The sequence below is a fragment of the Mercenaria mercenaria genome, chromosome 2, assembly GCF_021730395.1.
Source record: "Mercenaria mercenaria strain notata chromosome 2, MADL_Memer_1, whole genome shotgun sequence".
In the NCBI taxonomy this organism is placed as follows: Eukaryota; Metazoa; Mollusca; class Bivalvia; order Venerida; family Veneridae; genus Mercenaria; species Mercenaria mercenaria.
The window spans coordinates 63,411,251-63,437,714 of record NC_069362.1 but is presented as its reverse complement, the minus strand read 5'-3'; the positions used below and the strand labels follow the sequence as shown (position 1 = coordinate 63,437,714).

Sequence of the window (26,464 nt, the reverse complement as noted above, 5' to 3'; positions counted from 1 at the left end):
TGTTATCAGTAACTCTGGTATTAGCCTTCAGCTGTAAATACTAGAAACTTTTACAAGTAAATGGATCTTGTTTTATGGATTTTATGAATTTCAGACTTGATTGATCAATTCATTAATTTGAAGTTCATGAACAGTGTATGAACTTCAGGTTCATGAACCATCAGCATAATTGAAATAAAATCAAATACTGCACTGGAGTTCTGAATGAAGTCACTTGTTTAATTACTGAACTAGTCGTGAACTTGCACCAAATGTGAAATTTTTGAAGAAGCAGTTCATGAATAATTCTTGAACTTTAGGTTCACAGACAGGTGGTGAACTTTTTCAGGAATAGTTTCATGAACAATTCATGAACTTTTGGTTCATGAACAGTTCACAAACTTTTTGAGGAACATTCATCGCATTGTTCACGAATGGTTCAGGAATGTTCATGAACCCTCATCAGTTCATGAACTACAGCTCAACAGGGTAATATTTGCTAGACTTATTTGAAAATAAAAATGGACCTAAAGCATGTTTTTATATGGAAAAATCACAATTTTGATAGAAGTGTTCCTACAATGTAGATCATCATGTAACGAAACTTAAAATAAACAAACATTATGGCTTGTTTTTGGCAATGATTTAAAAAATCTGCATATTTCAATCTGATTTTAAGGTATTGTTCAGAATTATTTAATGTGTCAATACTTCTATAATATTTCATCTTGAAGGCACTGACCTCCAGATTTGGCTAAAAATAATCTTTCTCGCAAATTGAAGTTTGGTCATATTATGAACATTAGAAGATGAGTTTTAAATGTTTCTAAAGTATTATAAAAAATCCAAATCAAGAAAAAAAGATGACCTAGTTGGGAATCGAACCCTGGACCACTGCGACAATAAAGACATTTTCCTGTCACCATAACCGATAGAGCTATAGTGGAATTAGTGAAATATATATATTTATAATGGAGACAGTTTACCTGGAGTAAAAGCATTACAAACGCTTTTCAATTTTCATTGTAAAAAGTAGTAAAAACAGCAAATTCTCATATGTTTCCATAACATATAGTTTGTCAGTAATTAATTTTTAAAGCCTTCTTAACAAATAAAGCATTTATTTCCAAAATATTTTGTTTGTAATGTCGAATGATCTGGAGGCCAGTCCCTTTAAGAAGATAGTAACATTGCTGTTAGGTTGCCATTGATTCATAAATTTATTTTCATTTCACTATGCGCAGTCCAGGCTTTATTCTACATTATCCGGATATCATGATGTTGCACCATTACTTCCGGTTTATCAAATGTGCATAATTACCGTAACAAAGTAAATAATGTCATGCAGGGCCTCAGAATTGTGCACTGGTTTTATCCAATGTCAGTCAGCAAATCCACTAACATCATGAGAAAAGCATGTATAATTTAGTAGGGTTATAATTTGAATAGGCTTGATAGATACCTATTGAGACAATCAAAACAATGATACAAAAATGTCTTGTTTATACCAACTAAAATTAGCAATGAGTTACTGTAATGCATATAAAATTCAGCTAAGATTTCCATTTTTCAGGCTTTCAGGATGTGAAAGTGGCTTTTAATGTCTCCAGATTTGATTTAGATAGTACTTTCATTTAGGAAAAAGGATGGTTTTATACAGAATGCAAATAGATGTCTGTTGTTTTTCGCTGTAGTGTATTATTAAGATCCTAGAATTTAGAATGCTACAGAGGAAACCATTAAACATCTTTTATTCTAATTTCAGGACTTTTTCCATGAAGGAGAGTATATCATTCGAGAAGGGGCCACTGGGGATACATTTTTCATCATCAACAAAGGGGAGGTAAGATATATATTAGTTATACGGAAAAGTGTCCTCAGCAGACAGTCATGTTTCAGGTCTTAATTTGTATTTCCTAAATGATGTCTGAATGTGATATGATACAAACAAGATAGGAAATAGTGGTTAAGGTGTCGGCCACTTTGTCACATTGTTTTGTCATTAATTTCCCTAGCCACAGGAGCTGTATTTCTTAGTTCTTACTGTCACTTAAACTGTTACGGATTTGCCGAATTGCCAGAACCAATTTTTCTAGTCCGACAAAACTGGCTTCATAACAGCATCCTAATGAAAAATTGAATGGTACTACTGTGAAATCATTAATATTCGTGGGGGGGACAGATTTTCTTGGATTTTATGGTTGAGTCAATCCACGAAATTTAATCCAACAAGTAAAGTTCCATTAATTTTATGTTCAAAAGTTGAAATCCACAAATTCATATCTCCACGAAATTGCCGTTTTGACCAAAACCACGAAATTTCATGCCCACGAAATTAAATGATTTTACAGTATATGAAAAGTTCTTATAACTGAATGATCTGTACTTACCTTAGGTTTTAGACTACTTTTGATTGGATGTCTTTGTGGACAGTCTTCAAATTGACCAATCAGAGAGCTGCATTTTTAAACTCTGTTCATGTGTATAAGATCTTATGCAGTGTCTTTTCATATTGAATTTACGAAACAAGTTGGATATAGTAATAAAATGGGAGGTTCTGGCTAACATTTTATCATTTTTATCAAAGTTAATGTAAAAAGTCAAATGCAAGATTTTTTTTACATTTGCTTTTTCTGCTGAAACATTAACATTTCTTTTTTACTGACCTTTTATTAGACAAAGTCAATTCAACCAACATCAAAATATTATTACACTAGTGTAATACCAAAATTATGACATGGCATTATTTAACTCCCATGATTTTAAACGTGTGTTAATTAGGTTTTAAATTACCCCAGAGTTTAAATAGAATAATTTTGTAATGTGAGACATTCCTATAACAAAATTGTTCTTGTTTTATTTAATTCTGAATGTCAAAGGTTAAGGTTATATAGAAATTTAACAATTGAGAATTGTTTAAAATGTTGCAGGTGAAGGTCACTCAAACTATAGCTGGCTTTGATTCACCGCAGGAAGTAAGAAAACTCAAAAGGGGAGACTACTTCGGAGAGAAATCATTGCTCAGGTTAGTAAACTTGCATACTGACTTTCTTCCTCGACAAAATCTTTTCTTTTTATTGATTAAACAGAAAATTTGGAAATCTGTATGAAAAGATAGGCAGCAATGTTGCCTTTATGGAACAGATTTGTAGATTTGTTTTTGTAGTCTTCTGTTGGAAGCTTACAGCTTATGACTATCCAGAATAGAGGGATCAATTTGTAATTTACTTCTGTAAATGAAAGAAAAAAATCTTCAATGAATATCTGAATAATATGAGATACAGCTTAGATACCAGAGTAAATATTGTGTTTTTCCTATGTCAAAGCACCAAATGTATTATACCACAGATATACTGACTGTTTCAATGTTTACTGGCTCGAGATCATAATACCTTTGTTTAAAATGTGACTGTCACGTTTTTGTTTTAAACAAAAACTATACTAAATGTTTTGTCAGATCCTATTTTTCAAAATAGTTTTCTCATATATTTGTCAAATGTTTGAATGTTAATGAATATAATAGAACATACTACTAAATTCATTGTTTCCGATTACCTCCCTTTATTGCTGTTTGAATTCATGGGCAATATTGAGAGTAGTTCTTTTCTAACCATGTAATTATGTATAACATTTATGATCTGTTTTTAACATAAAATTCAAAGCCTTATGGGACATTTAGGTGTGTTTACAGCTTTTTTTGCAAATTCTCGAAAAATGTGCAAAAAAACTTTGTGTGCATTATTGAAAAGAATTGATTTGTGAGGCCTTTTGCTGATCAACATCTTTCTAACAGATAGTTAGGAAATATCAGTTTTAACTATAAATCTTCTGATCATAATAAAGTGTGACTTGGGATTTTCAGACAAAAATTTTACCAGGAGAAATCCGGCAGCTTGTGCCTTATTTGTGAAGATTTTCACAATAATTCATGTGAGATTGCAGGAGCTGCTTGGCAGTTGGTACATATCTCTTCCCTAAGGAAAATGAAATCTGTGACTTAATGAAAACTCACACTTTAAATTTCTGTATTATTTTGAGGATTTAAACAGAAATCGGCTTTGTAAAGATCTTGATATCACAGCATGACATTTTTGAATGACATAACTGGTAAAATCATCCTTTCATTGGCAGAAATTTACCACCTTTTCTCTTAACCATAGCCTGCGGGGGTTGGGGTGGGAGAGGGGGGGAGTTATTCTGCCTTTGCGACCAGTGCAGATCAAGATCAGCCTGCACATCAGTGCAGTCTGATCATGGTCTGCACTGTTCGCCATTCAGTCAGTATCTTTTTTGGTAAGCACCCCTTTTAACAGTTAATGGTACTGTCCAAATTGAAAGATGGACAAGTTCATTACAGAAATTTAGCAGGGTAAGGGTTAAAACGTGCTCTGTAGATATTGAAATGTTCTGAAACTTTCTGCAGCAATTACAGACCGGGATACAAGATTAGGTGCATATTAGTTTTGACATTTCCCCCTAATTTTTCACTTTGTATGTAAAATATATGTAATATTTGTCACTTATGTGTAAAAGATGTGCACTTCTGCAAAAATATATCATTTTTAGTAGCACATGTAAAGATATATGGTATAGTGTATACACATAAATACAATATTAAATTTGGAAATTGGGAAGCTATGCTTTATAAACATTATCTTACAGTGAAATATTGATTGCTTGAGCTCACAATGCTCGAGTAATCCATGGTTTAATGCATCACAAACATTATCTTGTTACGCTATCGTCAGGATTTTCAAACTGGCTGTAACAAGTGGTTGTATAATATACATAAATAATACGGACAATCTTTTATTAAAAAACTTTTTTCTTTAGCCTTTTATCAATAGAATATATTGCTTTCTAAGATTTTTAATTTAAATTATGTGCTGAATTTTAATTACATTTTTTTTTCATTTTCTCAATCTTTTTAGCTTTTTTATAGTTTTTTCAATCCAATACAAAAGACCATTTTCTTTAAAACTTTCATCAATAGACAGTCTGATTATCAGCTGAAATATATGTTCAAACAAACATTTTTTTTGCCCCAGCCATGGTAATTTTATAATAAAATTAATTTAAGAAAAATGCTTTGGATTGCATAAAATGCTTGAACCATCGAGCAATGTTTCACTGTAATTTGCTAGATGAAATAATATTCAGTTCTCATGTTCTTCCTCAAATATGTAAAAAAGATTATGAAAGGGCCATACTTAAAATGTCATATTACAGAATGAAGAAAGTAAAATTTCTAAACAATGTTCTCATGATTCTAAAACTGTGGAAGTCAACCTTTTCTTTTCATGATTTTATAATTCATTGAAAATTCAAAATCAATACGATTTACACTACACGAAGGAAAGCAGTATATATACTGTGATCTAGAGAAAGTGCATTGGCACGGAAAGATAAGGCACTGTTTCCTTGCTGATAGGCATTTTATCATTTTTTAGCGGGAAATGAATTTCTTCCCTCTGAAGAACTGAATCAATATCGTTCAGCTTTGTCATTTCCTATGCTATAGTTATGAAAAATTACTATATTCAATTAGTTGCAGATATTTTTTCCTTACCCAATATAGAACAAATATATTCCCATGTAAATAACTGTGTGATATTCCCCTATAATCCTGTGTATAACTTAAGCTTTTAATGTTTAAATGATAACATATGTTGCTTTTTAGGACAGTTTAATGAGTTGACCCTAGTCGGTTTTATGCAAGTAATTCTCAGATGTATTAAATAACTGTAAAAGCACATATTTTTGCTGGGTCAAAATTTCGCAAATTTGAAATTTTGAATAAGTTAAATTCGCAAGGTTTACTATTCGCGAAATTGTAAAGATGGTGTACTACTTGAATTTGAAATATACTAATGGTGAATATTTACGCGAGGGTTAATTTTCGTCATATGTAAGGCATCGCGAATATAGCAAAATTTAAACACGCGCGAAAATTTCTGTTTCTAGAGTATATTACATTCACAAGAGTAGAAAAATAGCAAATGATTTCCTTCCTGGAGATGAACGGAATTTCACCAAACTTGTTATCAGCATCATTAGCAAAATAATTCTTGCGCTTGTCTTGTCATATAATACTTGCCGAGTTACTCACGGGTGACATGCATTGTAGATTTGTAGAATTCCTAGTCGACCAGAAATTTTCACTATTGACCTTTCCAATATGAAACTCTAGCAACAAAACATTATGATTTTATAACCAAAAGCAATTTATTAAATAGAAATTCATTGCTGCATTAACGGTTCGTTGATTGAGAGGACATTCTATCTACAAGTTAATGTAACCTTTTACATTGATTGTTTCAATACACATAGACTGGGTAGAGAGTTTTGTTTTCACCATGGTAACATTTATCTGATTTAGAATAGAGACATTCACTGCAAATGAAAACATCTAGTAGTGTTGAAGCCTGATTTCTTCTTCTACAATACCTCCAGATACATAGTATATGGGGGCTATATTGGAGTCACACATGTCTGTCTGTTAGTCTGCTAATCCGTTTTTCTGCTGTGTTGAACAAGATTTCAAGCTAGGATAAATTGTTAACCTCATCAAGACAAAATGCAGAGTGCACAACATAGGTCACTGTTATTAAGGTTCAAGGCCATTAGGTCTGAGTTGGAGGTCAAAAGTCAAAAAGTTTAATTTCCTGTTGGTTAAAACCCCTCGGAAGATTTCCATAAAACTAATAGGAATTGTTAACTTCACTAAGAAGATGTACAGAGTACAAAGCCAGATCACAAGATCCAAGGTCAAGGTCACACTTGGAGTTTCATTGTCAGATAGATCAACTTTGTGTCTGCTCCATATCTCTGTTTAACCACTGGGAAGATTTCCATAAAACTAGACTCACTTGCTAATAAAAAAAGAAATACAGATGGAAGGATTTGTGCACAAACCAATCCCTCGGGATTGGCAGATATTGTTACACGAAAAGTGTTCTCATCAAAACATAGCCTATATGAACGACCTAGGATTTTAAACATTTTGCATATCATCAATATTTTTCATGTTTCTTTTTTTTTTAAAGCAGTATTAGAAGTATATTCTCTGGAAAATTAACATAACCACTATGTCATACCATCATTTTGATATATTTATTTTTGTCATACTTTAAGCATAATAGCCAGGACACAGGCACAGAATACACCTGCTGTTGTATTCTTCTCTGCTTTAAAGTGTCTTATTTCAGGACCAATTCTGCAATTTTCTGGGTTTTTCTTGTCTGTATACGAAATGAATTTATTTTACTGCCATGCTGTCTCTTGATTCAGCTGTTTTGAAATAATTAGCTCACCTGTCACAAAGTGACAAGGTGAGCTTCTGTGATCGCGTGGTGTCCGTCGTCCGTCCGTCCGTGCGTGTGTCAGTCCGTAAACTTTTGCTTGTGTCCACTCTAGAGGTCACATTTTTCATGGGATCTTTATGAAAGTTGGTCAGATATTCACCTTGATGATATCTAGGTCAAGTTCGAAACTGGGTCACATGCCGTCAAAAACTAGGTCAGTAGGTCTAAAAATAGAAAAACCTTGTGATCTCTCTAGAGGCCATATATTTCACAAGATCTTCATGAAAATTGGTCAGAACGTTCACCTTGATGATATCTAGGTCATGTTCGAAACTGGGTCACGTGCCTTCAAAAACTAGGTCAGTAGGTCAAATAATAGAAAAACCTTGTGACCTCTCTAGAGGCCATATTTTTCATAGGATCTGTATGAAAGTTGGTCTGAATGTTCATCTTGATAATATCTAGGTGAAGTCAGAAACTGGGTCACGTGCGGTCAAAAACTATGTCAGTAGGTCTAAAAATAGAAAAACCTTGTGACCTCTCTAGAGGCCATATATTTCATGAGATCTTCATGAAAATTGGTCAGAATGTTCACCTTGATGATATCTAGGTCAGTTTCGAAAGTGGGTCACATGCCCTTAAAAACTAGGTCAGTAGGTCAAATAATAGAAAAACCTTGTGACCTCTCTAGAGGCCATATTTTTCATGGGATCTTTATGAAAGTTGGTCTGAATGTTCATCTTGATGATATCTAGGTCAAGTTCGAAAGTGGGTCACGTGCCATCAAAAACTAGGTCAGTAGGTCAAATATTCGAAAAACCTTGTGACCTCTCTGAAGGCCATATTTTTCATGGGATCTGTATGAAAGTTGGTCTGAATGTTCATCTTGATGATATCTAGGTCAAGTTCGAAACAGGGTCATGTGCGGTCAAAAACTAGGTCAGTAGAACTAAGAATAGAAAAACCTTGTGACCTCTCTAGAGGCCATACTTGTGAATGGATCTCCATAAAAATTGGTCAGAATGTTCATCTTGATGATATCTAGGTCAAGTTCGAAAGTGGGTCACGTGCCATCAAAAAGTAGGTCAGTAGGTCAAATAATGAAAAAACGTTGTGACCTCTCTAGAGGCCATATTTTTCATGAGATCTGTATGAAAGTTGGTCTGAATGTTTATCTTGATGATATATAGGTCAAGTTTGAAAATGGGTCAACTGCGGTCAAAAACTAGGTCAGTAGGTCTAAAATTAGAAAAATCTTTTGACCTCTCTAGAGTCCATATTTTTCAATGGATCTTCTTGAAAATTGATCTGAATGTTCACCTTGATGATATCTAGGTCAGTTTTGAAACTGGGTCACGTGCGGTCAAAAACTAGGCCAGTAGGTATAAAAATAGAAAAACCTTGTGACCTCTCTTGAGGCCATATTTTTCATGAGATCTTCATGAAAATTAGTGAGAATGTTCACCTTGATATCTAGGTAAAGTTCAAAACAGGGTCACGTACCTTTAAAAACTAGGTCAATAGGTCAAATAATAGAAAAACCTTGTGACCTCTCTAGAGACCATATTTTTCAATGGATCTTCATGAAAATTGGTCAGAATTTTTATCTTGATAATATCTAGGTCAAGTTCAAAACTGGGTCACATGAGCTCAAAAACTAGGTCACTATGTCAAATAATAGAAAAAACGACATCATACTCAAAACTGGGTCATGTGGGAAGAGGTGAGCGATTCAGGACCATCATGGTCCTCTTGTTATTTTACTGCCATGCTGTCTCTTGATTCAACTAATATAAATTAATGTTACATAATATTTTACTTACAACTTTATTTCAGTGAAGACAGAAGAACAGCTAATGTTCTTGCCCTGGCACCTGGTGTAGAATGTTTAACAGTAGACAGAGAGTAAGTAAAGTGTAATGAACATGCAAGCAGTGTGTATTTATTCTATTGTATCTTTTTTCATTGTAAACATTTTCTTGTAAGCTTGCCTTCCTCTAACAAAATGTGACCTTTACTCTTTATCACTTTTAAAAGCCAATTCCACAAGTCTTCCACTTTCTGAAAAAAAAGCTACCACTTGCAGAGCGAGCTGGTTTCACAAGCCTGTCCGGTGTTATCCTGCCTTTTGTCACCTTAGCCATTTGCTACAATTTCATAAATGTGGCTCAGACGTTTTACATCTGGCTTTAACAATGAGGCCATATAATAATATAAGGTCAAATTTTAATTTAAGCAATTTATAAAGTGGCCCAGTCAAGTTTTGAGTCACCTTGGATGCTGTCACTTATAGCAATGTCTGCATGGTGTTTTCACTAGTGTTGAAAAGACACATCTTACACCCTTGGTACAAGATAAATTTCATGCTGTACTTGAAAAATAAACTATAATTGTACAGTAGATTCATGCAGTAGTTTTTTAACAAAACAAGATAAGAAATGAAATACCTTTGTTTTTTACAGTGTATTTCTTGACTTGTGAAACATTATATTACAAAAAAACTACATACTGTTATGCTGCAGATGATAAAACAAAACTTGCAGAGTGACCTTGTCTCATAGGTCACCTTTTGTGGAGTCAGTTTGTTATATATTGTTATCACATGAGGAGTGATCTAAATTTAATTGTCTCATAGTCCTTTTACTTGTGGAGTGAGTTGTTCTGTCACTTAAAGACTGTGCTTGTCTCATAGTTTTCTCATGAAAATTGAGCTTGCCTCATGGGTCTATCACTTATGGAATGATTTTGACTCATAGGTCTATCATTCAGTCTTGCAGAGTGAGCTAAAATGTGTCTTAGGTCTGTCACTTGCAAAATGGGCTTGCCTCATAGTTCTGTCATTTGCAGAGTGAGCTGATCTAAAAGGCCTATTAGTTGGTGATAATACCGTGAAATCATTAATATTCGTTGAGGCTAATTTTCATGTATTTTGTGGTTGAGTCAATCCACGAAAACTAATTCCAATGAACAGGTAAATTTCACATTATTTTATATTCAAAAGTTGAAATCTACAAATTCATATTCCCACAAAATTGCCGTTTTGACCAAAACCACAAAATTGCATGTCCACGAAATGAAATGATTTTACAGTATATGAAATGGTCTCACTTGTCAGTCACTTGCATGATGAAATATCTGCAGAGCTAATATCAGAGCTCTACCAGTTGCAGGATAAACTAGTTCCAGTGTCACAGCTCTGTCACTTTCTGGGTATTATATTAAAATTATTCCCAGTGTCACAACCCTGTCATTTGCAGGGTAAATTATCTCCAGTGTCACAGGTCTCACTTAAAGGATAGTACCTATGGGAAATCGGTTCCTATGGGAACAAATCAAACTTCTTTCAAATTCTATCATACTGCGTACATGTTATATCTGTTACAAGTGAAAAATCCCATTTCTAAGAAATTGATGGATTTCAAGAATGTCATTTTCCAGCTTCCTGTTGTGATGAAATTCAGCGTAATTTGATGTAGGATTCAGTTCTTTTACATTGAACAATGTATTTAAACTGAAGTGCCAATTCCAAAGAAAGAAAGTTAATAATACTCTGAGAGCTTAATTTTTAGCTCACCTAAGCAAAAATTGCTCGAGGTGAGCTATTGTGATCATTCACTGGCCGTCTGTTGTCCGACCATCCACACTTTTCTTCAAACAACATCTTCTCTGAAACAGTTTGGTGGAAGTTGATGAAACTTGGCCTGGTTGTTCCTTGGGTGGCCTTCTTCCAAAATTATTCAAACCGTTTTATTTGAGGTAAAATTAGAAAAATCTTAAAACAGAACATCTGCTCCTAAACCACTAGTCAGATTTTGAAATGATTTCACACAAATAGTCTTTACTTATTTTATGTTTTCCAGTGAATTATATAGTTTTCTCAGTGAAATAAAAGTGATAATCCACAGTTTTGAAACAGTAGATTATCATTTTTATTTTCACTGTTTTTGCCGAACTAGTTCCGGTCCTCCGTCTCGACAAGTCAAATTGTATACCGAGCGTTATGAATACCGAGGACCATAATGACGATGACGTCATTAAAATGACGTCATTTGCGTTATGCTTTCTGTTGATCTTTCGTGCGATTTTTGACATTTTATAAATTACGCAGCAAAAGTTGAGTTTTACACATGAAATAAAAAGAAAATTTGTTTGTGTCAGTGAAATATCAATTTTATTTCACTCGTGAGCACCAAAAAAAGTCATTTTCACTCATGGCTACGCCACTCGTGAAAATATCAGTTTTTGATGCTCACTTGTGAAATAAAATTGATATTTTACTGAAACAAACAAATGTCCTCTATGTAACCAGGAGTAAGACTAAAATTTAACAGAAAATTTAATTATGCTCCAAGCTTTGTTGAGCCAAAAAAATAAACTCTGTTTTTCTTTTAACTTCAGATTCTGTTTTTCTTTTAATTTCAGATCTTTTAACCAACTGATTGGCTCTCTAAGTGAGTTGAGGGAGAAAGACTATGGTGATGAAGCCAGAGGAGTACAAAAGTAAGTGTTCCATTTTTTAGAAAAAAATATTGTATTGTATTTTCTTGTATTAATAAGGAGGATCATGCTCATGGTTTAAGATTTTTAGTAATGTGGACAAAAGCGCTCCAGTTATTGTAACACGGTAAGGAAAAAAACTCCTCCAGCTTAAATTTCAAGATAGACAAAACTCTTCCAACTAAAAAATGAAATGAACAAAAAACACCCCCATTATTTTGAACAGGTTGGATAAACTCCTCCCATTGTAATGATTTATGGGAGAAGCTTTTACCTACCTATTTTAAGTCATGTTAATTTTTTTCTGCTTTTGAGGGTTTTTTCTGCTCTAGAATTTCAATGGGAGGGATTTTTGTCTTACCTGTAAAATCAGAGGAAGGGTCTTTGTCCGTTACATTGAAAATCAGCAGGAAGAGTTATTTCCAGCTTTAGATCAATAAAAATAAATTGTGATAACATTCAGTTATTTTTGCCACTTTTCATAGAATGGCTAGATATAATTCTAGCACATTTAGATAATATGATATTGAATCTTAATGATAGATTTTACACATTTTTATGAGCTGTAGGAGGCTGTGTGATATGTTACTGGTAGATGTTTTCCACACCTTACTTTCATTGTGCTAATTGATATCACACCAGCAAAAACATTTTAACAACATTTTTTTCTATTTTTAAGAGGTATCAAAAACATCCCAAATATTTTATTGATTTTTTTCAAGTTTGCTAATGATTATTCTGAAATGTCTATCAGACAGTGTCTGAAGTCTAATTACCCTTGACAATAGGGTAACATACTTAACTATTAACTTCTCATTTTGCTAATTTCCTGTAAACATGTAACAGATTTGAAAATGTTGTTCTAACAGATTTTAGTATATATAGACAAAATGTTTACTCTGATGCTATTATACAACAGTATAGCTAAAAAATAATATTTATTCAGTTCTGTTCTGTTCTGTTCTCGCACATTGAGAGTTTAAGATAAATTGCTCTCATTTTAAGAGTCTTTATAGACCATGTTACCAGTTTCAAAAAGTTGTAAGTACTTGCAAGCTATAGTGTGCTGTAGGCATTTTGTTTCATTTAAATTTCATTTTCCTTTTTTGTTTTTATATGCCCGAATGGACATGTTATGTTATGAAGCCGGTGTCCATCCATCTGTCTGTCTGTCCATTAAGCAATTTTGTGTCCTCTCTGTAACTCTTGAACCCCTTGAAGGATTTCGAAGAAACTTGACACAAATGTTCAAAGAATAGTAGAGCTATTGGACTCGCCCATACGTCTGTGTCCGTGTCCCGATTTGGTTAAGTTTTTTATGTAAGCTGGTATCTCAGGAACCACTTGTGAGAATGGATTGAAACTTCACATACTTATTCACTGTGATAAACTGACTTACTTTGCACAGGTTCCATAACTATTTTGCATTTTTACAAAATTATGCCCCTTTCTGACTAAGAAATTTTTGGTTAAGTTTTTGTATGTAAGCTGGTATCTCAGTATTCACAACTGGAAATGGATTGAAACTTCACACACTTGTTCACTGTCGTGATTAGACATGCACTAAGTGGGTCCCATAACTCTACTTTGCATTTTTTCAAAATTATGCCCCTTTTCCACTTAGCTGTTTTTGGTTAAGTTTTTGTATGTAAGCTGGTATCTCAGTATCCACAAATGGAAATGGATTGAAACTTCACACACTTGTTCAATGTCATGATCTGACATGCACTGTGCAGGTCCCATAACTCTATTTTGCATTGTTTCAAAATTATGCCCCTTTTTCGACTTTTGTATTTATTCAATTGACAAGGCTGTTGAATAGTCAAGCGTAACGTTGCTGTCCTCCGACAGCCCTTGTTTTGTGTCCGCTCTGTAACTCTTGAACTGCTTGAAGGATTTTAAACAAACTTGGCACAAATGTTCACCACATCAAGATGACATGCAGAGGGCACACTTAGTGTCAAAGGTTATATACCTTCAGGCGTATATTGCTCCGCAATGCGGTGCTCTTGTTTATATACGCTAAGTCTCTTGTTCTTGAAAGCACAAGCTTTGAATCTGTGGTGTGTGCAATATTTTTGCTAACTAAAAATTTCTTTGTTTCCAAAGCATCTCAGTTAATGTAATGGTGAAGGTTGTTTGTTTGGTTTAACATTGAATGGAGTAAATTCTGTATTTTTTTTGCATGCTGCATTGTTTTTGAAGTTATTTTTGTTTGACCTGAAGCATCTTATACTTGATTGAGATATAACATTTTTATATCTGATTCAACTTTTACATTATATGACATTGTATACATGACACTTGGCAAATTATATTTGAGTTCAAGCACATTGGGTGTTACTTTAAACATATTATTTACGAACTCAATCGGACTGTATTGAATCATATGTATTTTCCCTTGATAAAAATGAAGGACGTATAAGATTTTATATTTCCATTTTATTTCTTCATATTGTAATAAATACCATTAAAACTGATTTCAGCTTAAAACTGGAATCTTAAAATTTAATAAATATTAGTATTATATAAATTATGTATTTTCAGTTTCTCAGTGTATTTCTATAGGACCAGAGTGAAGCATCAGTACTTTTTCCATATTTCCCAATTTAGAATTGGGTGCATGACATCAGTTGTGATGTCATTAAAATTGATGACATTGCATTGAAATGTTCATTAATGGCAATCATTTTCAATTTTAGTCAGATTTTAAGAACATATTTATATCATTTATATAAATATAATAATATTGATTGTATTAGATGCTTATAAAATAAAAAAAATATATTATTATTAGCGTTACATTACAGTTTTTTTTATTTGTTGAAAAAGACAATTAAACCAGAACACACATTGCATCACCATTTAATTCCTGGTGTTATTTTGTTGTATTAAAAATTCATTTTTAAATTAATTTATAAACTTTTAGTCATGCTACAGAACAAAATTATATTATCATTTTTAAATGGAAATTAGTGTGCATTATAAAGCCTATTAGCTTTGTTTGGAGAAATATGCACAACACTTTTGTATGTACACATTGTGCGACAATGCTCCCAGAGGGATTTTGTACAGTATTGAAAGAAGAATGGAAGAAGAAGAATCTTTTAATTATAACAAGTAATATAAAGTCACAGTTCCTCTCCTCTGCAGAATTCATGCATATTTCATCAAACAAATCTAATAACTGAAAAATGTCAGCATTTTAAGTGTGTAATATTATGTCTGGATGGCCTGAAAGAATTCTTACGATGGGAGAAAAACTACATGTAAAGACTGCCAAGATAGATCATGTATATAATGGCTTACCCTGCATTATTGTGTAAGGTTACACACTACAACATTATTGAATTGATAAAGATGGATATTTTTTATGCTGATAATGCAGAATGCAGAAAAAATTTGTGACAAAATAATGCACGGAGGGACGACTTGAGTCTTCCTCCACCGTCAAAGCTAGAATGTTGCCATATGAACTATAATTGTGTCAGTGCAACATTAAATTCAACAAACTCAATAAATAAGTGCAGAAAAACTCCTGAATATGGCTGGAAGTTGGCTGCTTTTTCTCAGAAGTTGTTAATGATTGAAAAGTTGGTAATTAGAACTGACATTCAGTGTCTGTACATAATACCTTTACCAGAAAATTTCCCTCATGAGGTTTGGTATAATTTTATTTCTCATATGTTCAGTACTCCTGATATATGAATTTAAATGGAAGAACTGAAGTTATTCAGAATTAATACTGTTTATGGTATATAAAAATTACTATTAGGGTTTCTGGCTTTCTTTTCATTTTGGAATGTTTTTGTCTAGGATGGGTTTTGTTGATAATTATAAAATTTTGCAGGGGTTATATTTTGGTATTTGTTTAGTAATGCAAAATTTATTGGAGGAAGGTTTTATTATAGAATCAGTTCATTCTGCAGCTGTTAAAATTTTTATTTTTAACCACTGATGGCCACTGGCATATGTTTGTTATAGAGTACCGTGTCAGATTCATTTTTAGATTACTCCTCTTTTAGCAGTTTTAACCTGTGTGTAGTAATGTGACCAATTTGCTATGCAGCACAGTAAAAACGAATTTATTCAGTCTGTATACTGTTACTGGTCTCTATCTGGAGGTAATACTAGCCAGAGCTGGAGACCAGTCTAACGATGCTACTTTGCCATTGGTCAGTTTCAGAATTGTGCTTAGAAACAACCAATCAGATAAGTCCTTAGACTGATCCCATAACTTAGTTTTACAATTTAAAAATAATTGTATTGGCAAATTTATATTTATAGGATATGAGAGTATATTTATAGGATATGAGAGTAAATGAGACAGTGTGCATACATTTTCATTTTTTTCCATTTCAGAACAAGTGTTGGTGCTGGTTCAGATGGAGTGGTGTCACCGACTGTCGACCGTATCGATCCGGAATATCAATTTATACGTCTTGAAGATATGGAGATAGTCGCTACGCTTGGCATGGGCGGCTTTGGCAGAGTAGAACTGGTAAGTATAGAAGGTCTGCTCTGTTATGTGTAAATTGTAGAAGACTTCAATTACATACCAGTCAAAGGACACAAGAATTCTGCCAGAAAGTGAAAGTTACAGGTTGCTAAGAAGTGCCATTTACTTTGTATGCCAGCGTTAAGGGTCCAATACTTGCATTATGGTATCAAAGAAAAAATAACTCTTTCACTACACATATCGCATGCTTTTTTTCTCTTTTTAATTGTATATTCCTTTAATGATCGATAAACATGAAATATTATGAAAGAAATTCCTGCTTACGTGTTCAAGTAGAAGATAATCTTAGATATTTCTCATGTGCGTGTCAAGCATTAAGCACATATTAGACACGTCTTCTCGGTACTTGTAGAATTTCAGGGACAAAGTGGAAATCTCTTATCTCATTTATTGGACCAAAAAAGCAGCCATACAAGTTATAAATTACTCTGGAGAAGTTTGTCAGCTTCATTTTCAGATTGCTTTAAGATGCTCGCGTTTTCTCCAAGGGCATGAACTAGCCTATTTTTTTTTCTGCCACATGATTTTCACAAATATTAATGCACAACTATAATTAATGTGATTATATTTTGCCACTGGATGTTACAAGTATGGAATGAGATTATCGTATTCTTCCTAAAGCCCTGGTAATAAAATCTGACTTTTTTGTTTTGCAAAATATTCTAAGATCCACAAACTTTGAAGGGAATTGTCACTAAGGGCATGAACTTTCATTTTTTTTGCAGCATTAATTTTACAAATATTGACATGCACTGAGGCAGTAATATTTTGCCACTACGCACTCGGGGAAAATTGTATGAATTAACTAAATTTGTCTTAGAATTCCAGTAATACGAACTGTATGGTAATATGAGAAATAGGCAATTTTGTAGGAAATTGTCATTTTCTACAGCATGAACTTCTACAAATATTGATGTTTACTGTATACCATCGGGTGTAAAGGGTTTTTATAAGAAATTATCTTATTCTGTCATAAAATCCTCAAGTTGATACTCTCTGGAGAATATTTTGAAAGACAGCAAAATTTAAGAGAAATTGTCAGATGTCAGAATATTACTAGAAATTAGTAGACTCATTGCTTGATTTTCCGACATGGAAGATGAAAGGTCTCTGGTTTCTGACATTGACATGTTGTAGAATATGAATATAGAGATATTTAGGAGATAAGATTAAAGGGGAAGTTATAAAAGAATGGATTTATTTTGCTTTTAATTACATTTTATAAGCACCTATTTCTGTTTTATGTAGTTGTTTTTTTTTAAAATAAAATGTCAACATCTCTATGTGAAAAAAAAACCTGTACAAAATTACAGAAAATTTCCTGCAGTAGGATCAGACTTGTAACCCTGTAAAGCCAATTAGATATGGCTTTGTTTTTCATTGTGGGCAAATATAATAAGTAATAAAAGGTAAGGGTAAATTTCTCTAAAGCACAGAGCACCTCAAACACAGCCAGAGAACCATCCATCACAAAGTAGGCCGGCAACAAAAAGAAACTGTAGCGGAAAAATATAGCAAATGGGTTGTGTAAAAAATCCAACAACAAGTACATTCTAATTATATGCAAAATACAAAAAAAATGGGTAAGGAGTAGATAAAAGGCAGTAGTATACCTAGAATTTTCAAAATTGTGACTTGCGTAGGCATTCTCTGAAGATGGACGACTACCATGTTAAACGTTATCTACTAGGTGCCACAAGAAAGACTTGCCCAGTAGTCACGTTTGAGAGGCCCTTTATAATGAAATAAACGAGGTCAAAGGTCATTCGGTGCATATTTTCATGTGTGTCACATAAAATGGCTTGTATCTTGGTCATTTATTGGTGTAGAATAACAACAATGGTATCAAAATGAAGCTAGGGCTTTGTACATTTATTTACAAACACTTATTAAAAATTTTCTCATTTACATACTTATGAATATTCATGAAAACTTAAAAAATGGGCAGATAATTCATTAAAAATGTTATTTTCAAATAATACAAAGATCAAATCTTCACTATTTGTGTTTATAAATGGACAAAAATAAGCAATATTACATTTGAAACATTACTTTACATAGATATATATATGTTTGTAGCATTATTGATTGTTTGCAAGAGTAAATACGGTCAGAAGTGGGTGGGGTATATTAATCATTAAAAAAAAAACAAATATTAAAAATCTGACAATATTTACATTTCTCAAATATAAACCATATTTGAGATAGTAAGATATTTTGATTTTGGAATAATGTTCTTCATAAATATCAATTAGGAGTTTTTCAGCTCATTTGCATGCTCATGAAAAATTAATTGAAATGTATCAAATATGCATTTAAAACATTCATTTAGTACACATTTAAAACATTCATTTAGTATACATATATCTGTTCTTAACCACTGATAAGAATCTTATCAGTTTTATAAATGTCCAAGTAAAGCTTGTAAATATTCCATGCATTAAAGAATATATATAATTAGTATTTAACACTTATACAAATGCTGCACAACGTAGTTTACACAGTTCAATCTTGCTCATAGTCTTTTCTCTATACACAATACCATAGGACATTCTTTTAAAATGTCACAACTTTATAGTACTTGTTGCCTTGTACATTTCTACAGTTGGTATATAAATAGCCTCGCATGCACATTCAAACATGCAAACCTAGTTGGATCGGTAGCATTTGCACATTGAATTGCCACATTTCGTCTTGCAATCGACATTAGTATATGACACGTTATTTTGGGTATAATATAGGAATACAGTCATACATGTCACCCGTGGTATCCTTTGTATGCATGCAAACTTAGATCCATTATTTTACGTGATCGATGCAAAGTTGTGAAGCGTAATTAGTATATGTATAACTGGCATATATGTAAAGCTATGATGGTCTGTATACACAGGATACACATGTTGTCAATCTGTATAACCAGATACCCAAAATGTCCAGCATCTATACCTAAGGTACCGATAGTTGCCTCGTTTCATGCCACGGCCACTCAAAGTGTATCTGTATGTATCGCTAACCTGACCTGTATGTATATCCATATTACACAGAGTGACCTGTCTACCTTGGATACATTGCCGGTCTTTCTGTATATCAAAGATATTCGTATTGGCATAAATATATAGCCCAGATAGCCTGTATGTATACAATGGATGCCACGAGAGGCCTGTTTGTACACCTAGGATACCCATAGTTTTCTGTATATTTAACCAGGAAGACCTATATACCCAGTATACCCAGAGCGGTCTTTATGTATAGCAAGTTTACAAATAGCGGTACCCAGGATCCAATGGTGGCCTGTATTTATAGCCAAGAAGACCTGACAGTATACCAAGTATACCCAGATAGAACTGCCTTTATACCTAGGGTACTGGGTACATCGGTGGCATGTATTTATACCCAGGATATTCATAGTGATGAACTGTCAGGATTTTTTATATACTCAGGATACTCAAGGTGGCCTACCTAGGATGCACTCAGGTGACCTGTCTATATACCAAGCATACTCAACGCATATACTGGCCTAGTGTATAGCAACGATGGTCTGCCTGTATATCCAGTTTTTTTATCCAGAAAGATTTATTATGTAAAACCGGGATATCCATAATGGCCAGTATATATGGCCACGATGACATGTTTGTATATCCAGGCTACACAGAGTGGCATGGCTTTATACCGTGGATACATAGGTAACCTGTCTGTATACCAATGCCATCCAAAGTGACCCGAATGTGTAGCCGTGATGGCATTTCTATATACCAAAGATACCCAGAATGGTGTGTATGTAAATCGAAGATACCCTTAGTAGCCTATATATACATCTTTAAAGCCATGCCTGTATACCCAGAATATCCAGAGTTGCAACGAACTAGGTTGGCCCTTCTGTATGTCCAGAATACCCAGAAGCTGTCTGTGTATTCAGTATACCAGTATTTGTCAGTATGTATACATGTGTAGCCAATATGACCTGTCTGTATGCACAGGATACCGAGATAGGTATTTCTGTATACACATGACATGTATTTGTAGCCAAGGTACCCAAAGTGGACTGTATGTATAGCCAAGGTGGCTATACATGTATTCACAAAACACACAGAGTGAATGATTGTATAAATAAGATACCCATAGTGGAATGTACATGTATGTATACCCAGGATAACTTTCCTGTATAACTAGGATACCCATTTTATCTGTCTCTGTATCAAGGCTACCTATTGTTGTCCATAGCCAGGTTTTCCCTAGATGTCTGTATGTTTGGCAAGTAGGGCCAATCTGTATACACAGGATACCAAGAGTGGCATGTCTGTATACCCTCGATACCGATAGTGGCATCAATATTAGGCTCGGATGGCGTGTCTGTAAACAAATGATACCAAAAAATGTATATCACTTATATACAGTTTGCCTGACTGTATCCTAAGAATATCCATAGTGGCATGTATGAAAAGCCAAGTTTGCCTGCCGATATGCCAGAGATATACATATTTGCCTTCTCTATACCACTGGATACATTTAGTGCCCAGTCGTTATACCAAGTATACTAATGATACCAATTTAGTCTATCCTGTCTGTAAACCCAATGTATGTTTTAAATAGTATATTGTTTAATTATCTGTCAAAATACTGCAAAACCTTACATAAAACCTTCTGTACATTCTCCAGTATATTATAAAAACTGAACATACTGACTTCTTGACGGCCATTGTGAAAAGTGACTGTCTTATTTGTTGTCTGAGATGGTGTCAACCTGATTTAAAATAGTAATGTTTTCCAATCACAATACTGTGCTAAACTACATAAAACAACTATGTAAACTCTATATCCTATGCAAAGAAACCTTAACACATTGCCATTTGGCAGCCATTTTGAAAAAATGAGCACCATTTTGGTTATCTGTGGTTGCCTACATGGCATATGGTCTTATTATCAATTGCTTTTATCAATCTTAATATTGCAATAAATTACATTAAAACTTATGTAAATGCTCATATATATGCATACTTTTGAACATATCTACCTTTGGTGGTTGTTTTGGTCGCCATTTTGAACAAAATGGCAGCCATATTGGCTGTGTGACATAGGTTCACAGTTTGAAATAGCTGGCAGATATGTACCTAATACAAAAGAATTGCCTTGCTTTTGTGAAAACAACTACACAATTGTTCTAAAGATAGCTGTCGGTCAGAAGTCAACTCAACCCACCCACTTCTAGCAGTATCTACACATAAAACACATATGATGGTGATAAAAACAGTTGCGTTAATTATCAAGAATGAGTATCCCACATATTATTTGTTAATTTGTTACCTTCCTGTTTTTCAAATCATAAAAATTATACATAAAACAATAAATATTATACAGCTGTACATACATGCCAATTTTTATCGTAATTTTGTACGATTTTGTTGCTTTCATTAATATTAGTTAATATGCAAATGAGCTAATTTGCATATAGTGATTTTATTTAATAGCTGAATACATTGGCTTCAATCAAATACCATTTTTGCTCACTTATTTCATCAAAATGACGAAGATATGATGCCATATAAGTGAAATTAGTAAAAAAACTGCACTTAATGACCTTTGACCTAATTTCTTGACCTTAATTTGACCTTAGAATTTTGACTACCGGCATCAATGAACTACTTATATCATATACTTCACATATAACACATAAAACTTTCATCTTCACAAAATGCCTACATGGGTGTTTTCCAGCCACATATATGGAAATAATTGGTAAACTACAGGAGATGTTGTGGGAAATTGAAATTGTCACAGTAATATATCATATAACTTAAAATTTACAAGTACATCAACCAATTACTTAACCCTTATCATGCTAAACATGACTTATTCTGCCTTTGCGACCAGTGTAGATCATGATCAGCCTGCACATCCATGCAGTCTGATCAAGACCTGCACTGTTTGCCATTCAGTCAGTATCTTTTTGGTAAGAGCACCCCTTTTCACAGTTAATGGTACTGTCCAAATTGAAAGATGAACAAGTTCATTTTAGAAATTTAACAGGGTAAGGGTTAAGTTGACATCTCTGTAGATCTACTTCATTTGCCTGATGTAGCTTTACCAAAGCAATAAGTTGCACGTTCAACGTAGGAAAGTTACGAGAGAGGTCATCTTGGCATTAGGGACTGTATGGAAATTGTCTCCATATTGATTCAATTTATCAATGTAAATACAAGCATATTGTTTGGTAGAACGACAATATAACATCCCCTGTAATTCTATTGTTCGGAGTAACGGGCTGCTTTTGTGACGAAAATTATCTCCAAATCACCCAAGGGTTTTTTCTCGGACAAAATTCTTGATTAGAATGTTAGAATGGTTGGCAGTTGTCTGTTAAAGGAAATTATTTCATTTGCCAATATTTTCTAACGTGGACATTTCTATCATTTTGTTTAGTCAATTGAATTTCTGCGGTAATGAACTGTTTTGTACCATACTTAACTAATGATGTCGGGTGTGAAATGAAATTGTCAGTTATTTCTACCACATCTTTTTTATGATGTAAGTTGAAGTTGTAAAAAACTGAGTTGGTCTGCATAAGTGACAATGTTTGACCACTCCTTAATAATTTTCAGGCAATTCGCCATCACAAAAAATATCTTTTCATTCTAGAATAAAGACACTTAATTTTGGAAATAAAATTTAATGTTGTGCGGGCTGAGCTGCATTCTTTGAATGCGGCTTTTCTTGTTGCCATTGGACTTTTGCCTATGTCTTTTTTATGCCCCCGGCATCTACTGATGCGGGAGGCATATAGTGATTGTCCTGTCCGTACGAGGTTAACCAAATGGGACCGTTCCGTCTAGCATCATTACCCCTATCTAGTGTAACAGTCTCAGGGAAAATGTGCAGACTCGAACCTCGGACCTTTGGCTTACCATGCCGACGCTCTACCAATTGAGCTACCGAGGCCACCCGATACGAGAACCGCTACACTAGAATGACTTGATACTAATGCAGATGTAACCTGTGACCATTCCTCATCTTCAGACATCAACTGACCTCAGTTTGACCTTGACCTGGTTTTGGACTTGCTTTGTATCGACAAGGATGCCACCGGGGGCATCAAGCGTTTATTGAATGCAGCTACTTGTTTTTACGTTAAAATTACTACTTCTTGGAATATTCTGAATTGATTTTTTTAACCTTAAGCATGCTAAATTTCTAAAACGGACTAGTCTATCATTCAATTTAGGCAGTACCATTTATTATTCAAAGGGGTGTTCACTGAAAATTTGCTGACTGAATAGCGAACAGTGCAGACCATGATTAGCCTGCACGGATATGCAGGCTGATCCTGGTATGCACTAGTCACAAAGGCACAATCACTTGCCACCAGCAGGCTAAAGGATAAAGCATTGAAAGTCATAACAACAGCAACATGAAGTTGAATTCAGTTTATTTTAAGAAAAGCATGAATTTTATTGGCTTGATTTTATTTCATATTGAAAGAAGAAATCAAAGGTAATGTCTTGATATTTTAACTTTAAAAAAGTGATCATCTTGTCTTATGAAAACATTTCTCTGAAAATGGTTTGTATATACTTAGTTGCTAAAATTTCATTCATTTATTTCATATTGTCACATGAACATCTTTTTCTATAAAATGTATAGAATACAATAAAAAAAAAAATGCAGCCTCTTAAAGTAGGCCAATAAGAACACACAAAAGTTCCATCAAACACATAGTTTGGTAACAAAAATTGTCAGAATCTGTCAAATTTGCAAACAGATTCAATTTAATACGCATAATCTTTAAAAAATTCATTGCATCACTATAGAACTACAAAAGTCTGTTCTTTAACTGTATCAGAATTTCAGTTACGGACCTTGACAGTGATAGATCTTGTAGTGAATATATGAATAAGTTTTTTCGCTTAAAGGCTAGCTATATAATTGAATTTAAATATTGTAACAAGTCTGCAATAATGGGAAGAAGAGACTTATGGTTGAGAAAATTGACGAATTTAGCTCAGTAATCAATATCAGGTCTTCGTTTTTTTGTCACGTTTGCAAACGATATATCACTATTGGTTAAACTATCTCTGGATGTGACTCTAGCTCATACTTGGTAATACATTGTTCATTACAGCAGCAAATGGATTTCCTTGAAATACGTTAGATTTATACGGAAAGATAAATCATAGTAGATGTTTTATGCAGCGGCCATGTAATTTTGTTCAGTCAGATGGAAAATACGGTTCCTTTAATTATGTTAGATTTGTTGAGAAATATCGTTAGGACAGAAATTTTGTTTGCTTGGTGAGGTAACAAAAGAATGAATTTGATAGGAACAGAAGACAATTCATTACAGATGTTTTTGGAACTGCGTTAATATTGACTAAACTCGTGTAAATTTGTTTCCGGGATGACCGTTTTCACCAAAAAAGCCACAAATCAAGTTAACAACCTTCAGTGTGTTGAAATAATTAGATATACAATGGTCTCAGAAAATAATTAACTAAAATTTGTAGTTTTTTATTGGCTGGAAGTATTAATCAGAGAATTTTCCCGATGTTAATTTCCCCTTAGGTTTTTGGTGTTATATGCCGCTGATTACTTTAGCAAAGAGAAAACATAGTCTGTGTGTTGTTGGAAATGTCAACATGGTTTAATTAACCCCTTACCGTGCTAAATTTCTATAATGAACTTGTCCATCTTACAATTTGGACTGTACCATTAATTGTTGAAAGGGGTCCTTACAAAAAAGATACTAACTGAATGGCGAACAGTGCAGATCTTGATCATACTGCACAGAATAATGTGCAAGCTGATCATGATCTACACTGGCAGCAAAGGCAGAATCAATCGTGTCCTGCATGATAAGGGTTAATACTGTTAAAAGAGTGAGTGTAAATATTAGATATGAGCCGCACCATGAGAAAACCAACGTAGTGCATTTTGCGACCAGCATGGATCCAGACTAGCCTACGCATCCGCGCAGTCTGTTCAGGATCCATGATGTTCGCTTTCAAAGCCTATTCCAATTAGAGAAACCATTAGCAAACAGTATGGATCCTGACCAGACTGTGCGGATGCACAGTCTGGTCTGGATCCATGCTGGTCGCAAATGCACTGTGTTGGTTTCCTCATGGCGCGGCTCATATAATTTTTTAATGTCAGAAGATGGGTGAATTTTTATTCAATTTCAGTCCATCCTATCTGTATTTCATATGATAAAAGAGGTTGTCTGTCTTCCATTTCAAGGAAAACAAATCTGGCTATATGTTTTTCATCACTATCCATTAAAATCCGTCAAGATAATTGGCCTGCCACTCCAATCTAGTCTTACGCTTGTCTGCACTATGTCTGAGTACACACTGTGTTTCAGAATTGTGACTGAGCTATCGACTTTAGAGTATAGGAATACAGACAAGATCTCCCCTGCTTAATTTGACCAAGGTGGACAAAATCCTTGTTTGATTTTTTCAGTCATATTAAACCAGTTTTTTTCTTGATTCGATCTGTTTAAAAATTCATAGTTATCATCTTAATTGTGATTGTTAAAATTTCATGTAACATCTTTCTTTAATTTTAGAGGTTTTATTCAACAAAATCAAAGTGGGGTTTTGGCCTTGTCTGCCATGGTCAAATTGAGGAGGTGAATTTTGTCATATATTTCGGAGAATCTATTATGTTACCAACTTAGCTTTTGTTCGAGAGATGACATGAATTTTGATCTCAAATGAGAGGGAAACCATCAAAATCCTGAAATGGAATCATTTATATGTCTTGTTTGTCCATCAAAGGACACAGCTGACAGCTTTAGTGGCAAGATAAAAAATTCTAGAACTTTCTAGTCCTACTTTCGATGTAATGACCCTCGTAGTTTGTTTCAAATAGCAGGACTAGTTATCAATAGAACAAAGGAACAATCTTTTACTCATTCCATAACCCTTAGCCTGCTAAATTTCTAAGTCCTTTTTATACGCCCGTTTGAAAAACGGGACGTATTATGGGAACGCCCCTGGCGGGCGGGCGGCGTCCACAGACCTTGTCCGGAGCATATCTTCTACATGCATGAAGGGATTTTGATGAAACTTGGCACAGTTGTTCACCATCATGAGACGGAGTGTCATGCGCAAGAACCAGGTCCCTAGGTCTAAGGTCAAGGTCACACTTGGAGGTCAAAGGTCAAATTCAA

General features: G+C 33.9%; 1 protein-coding gene across 8 annotated transcripts in view; it reads left to right on the top strand.

Moving 5' to 3' along the window:
• The window catches only part of LOC123564110 (cGMP-dependent protein kinase 1-like), a 316,502-nt gene that overhangs the window by 269,339 nt on the left and 20,699 nt on the right, over positions 1–26,464 (top strand). For 6 of the 8 annotated variants that reach the window (XM_053536740.1, XM_053536742.1, XM_053536739.1 and 3 more), the window contains 6 exons: positions 1,745–1,822; positions 2,910–3,004; positions 4,403–4,429; positions 9,120–9,188; positions 11,706–11,783; positions 16,143–16,281. In XM_053536740.1, coding sequence (XP_053392715.1) covers positions 1,745–1,822; positions 2,910–3,004; positions 4,403–4,429; positions 9,120–9,188; positions 11,706–11,783; positions 16,143–16,281 — 486 coding nt within the window. The remainder of the gene's footprint in view (positions 1–1,744; positions 1,823–2,909; positions 3,005–4,402; positions 4,430–9,119; positions 9,189–11,705; positions 11,784–16,142; positions 16,282–26,464) is intronic. The other 2 variants (XM_045357433.2, XM_045357439.2) reach the window with 1 other exon arrangement.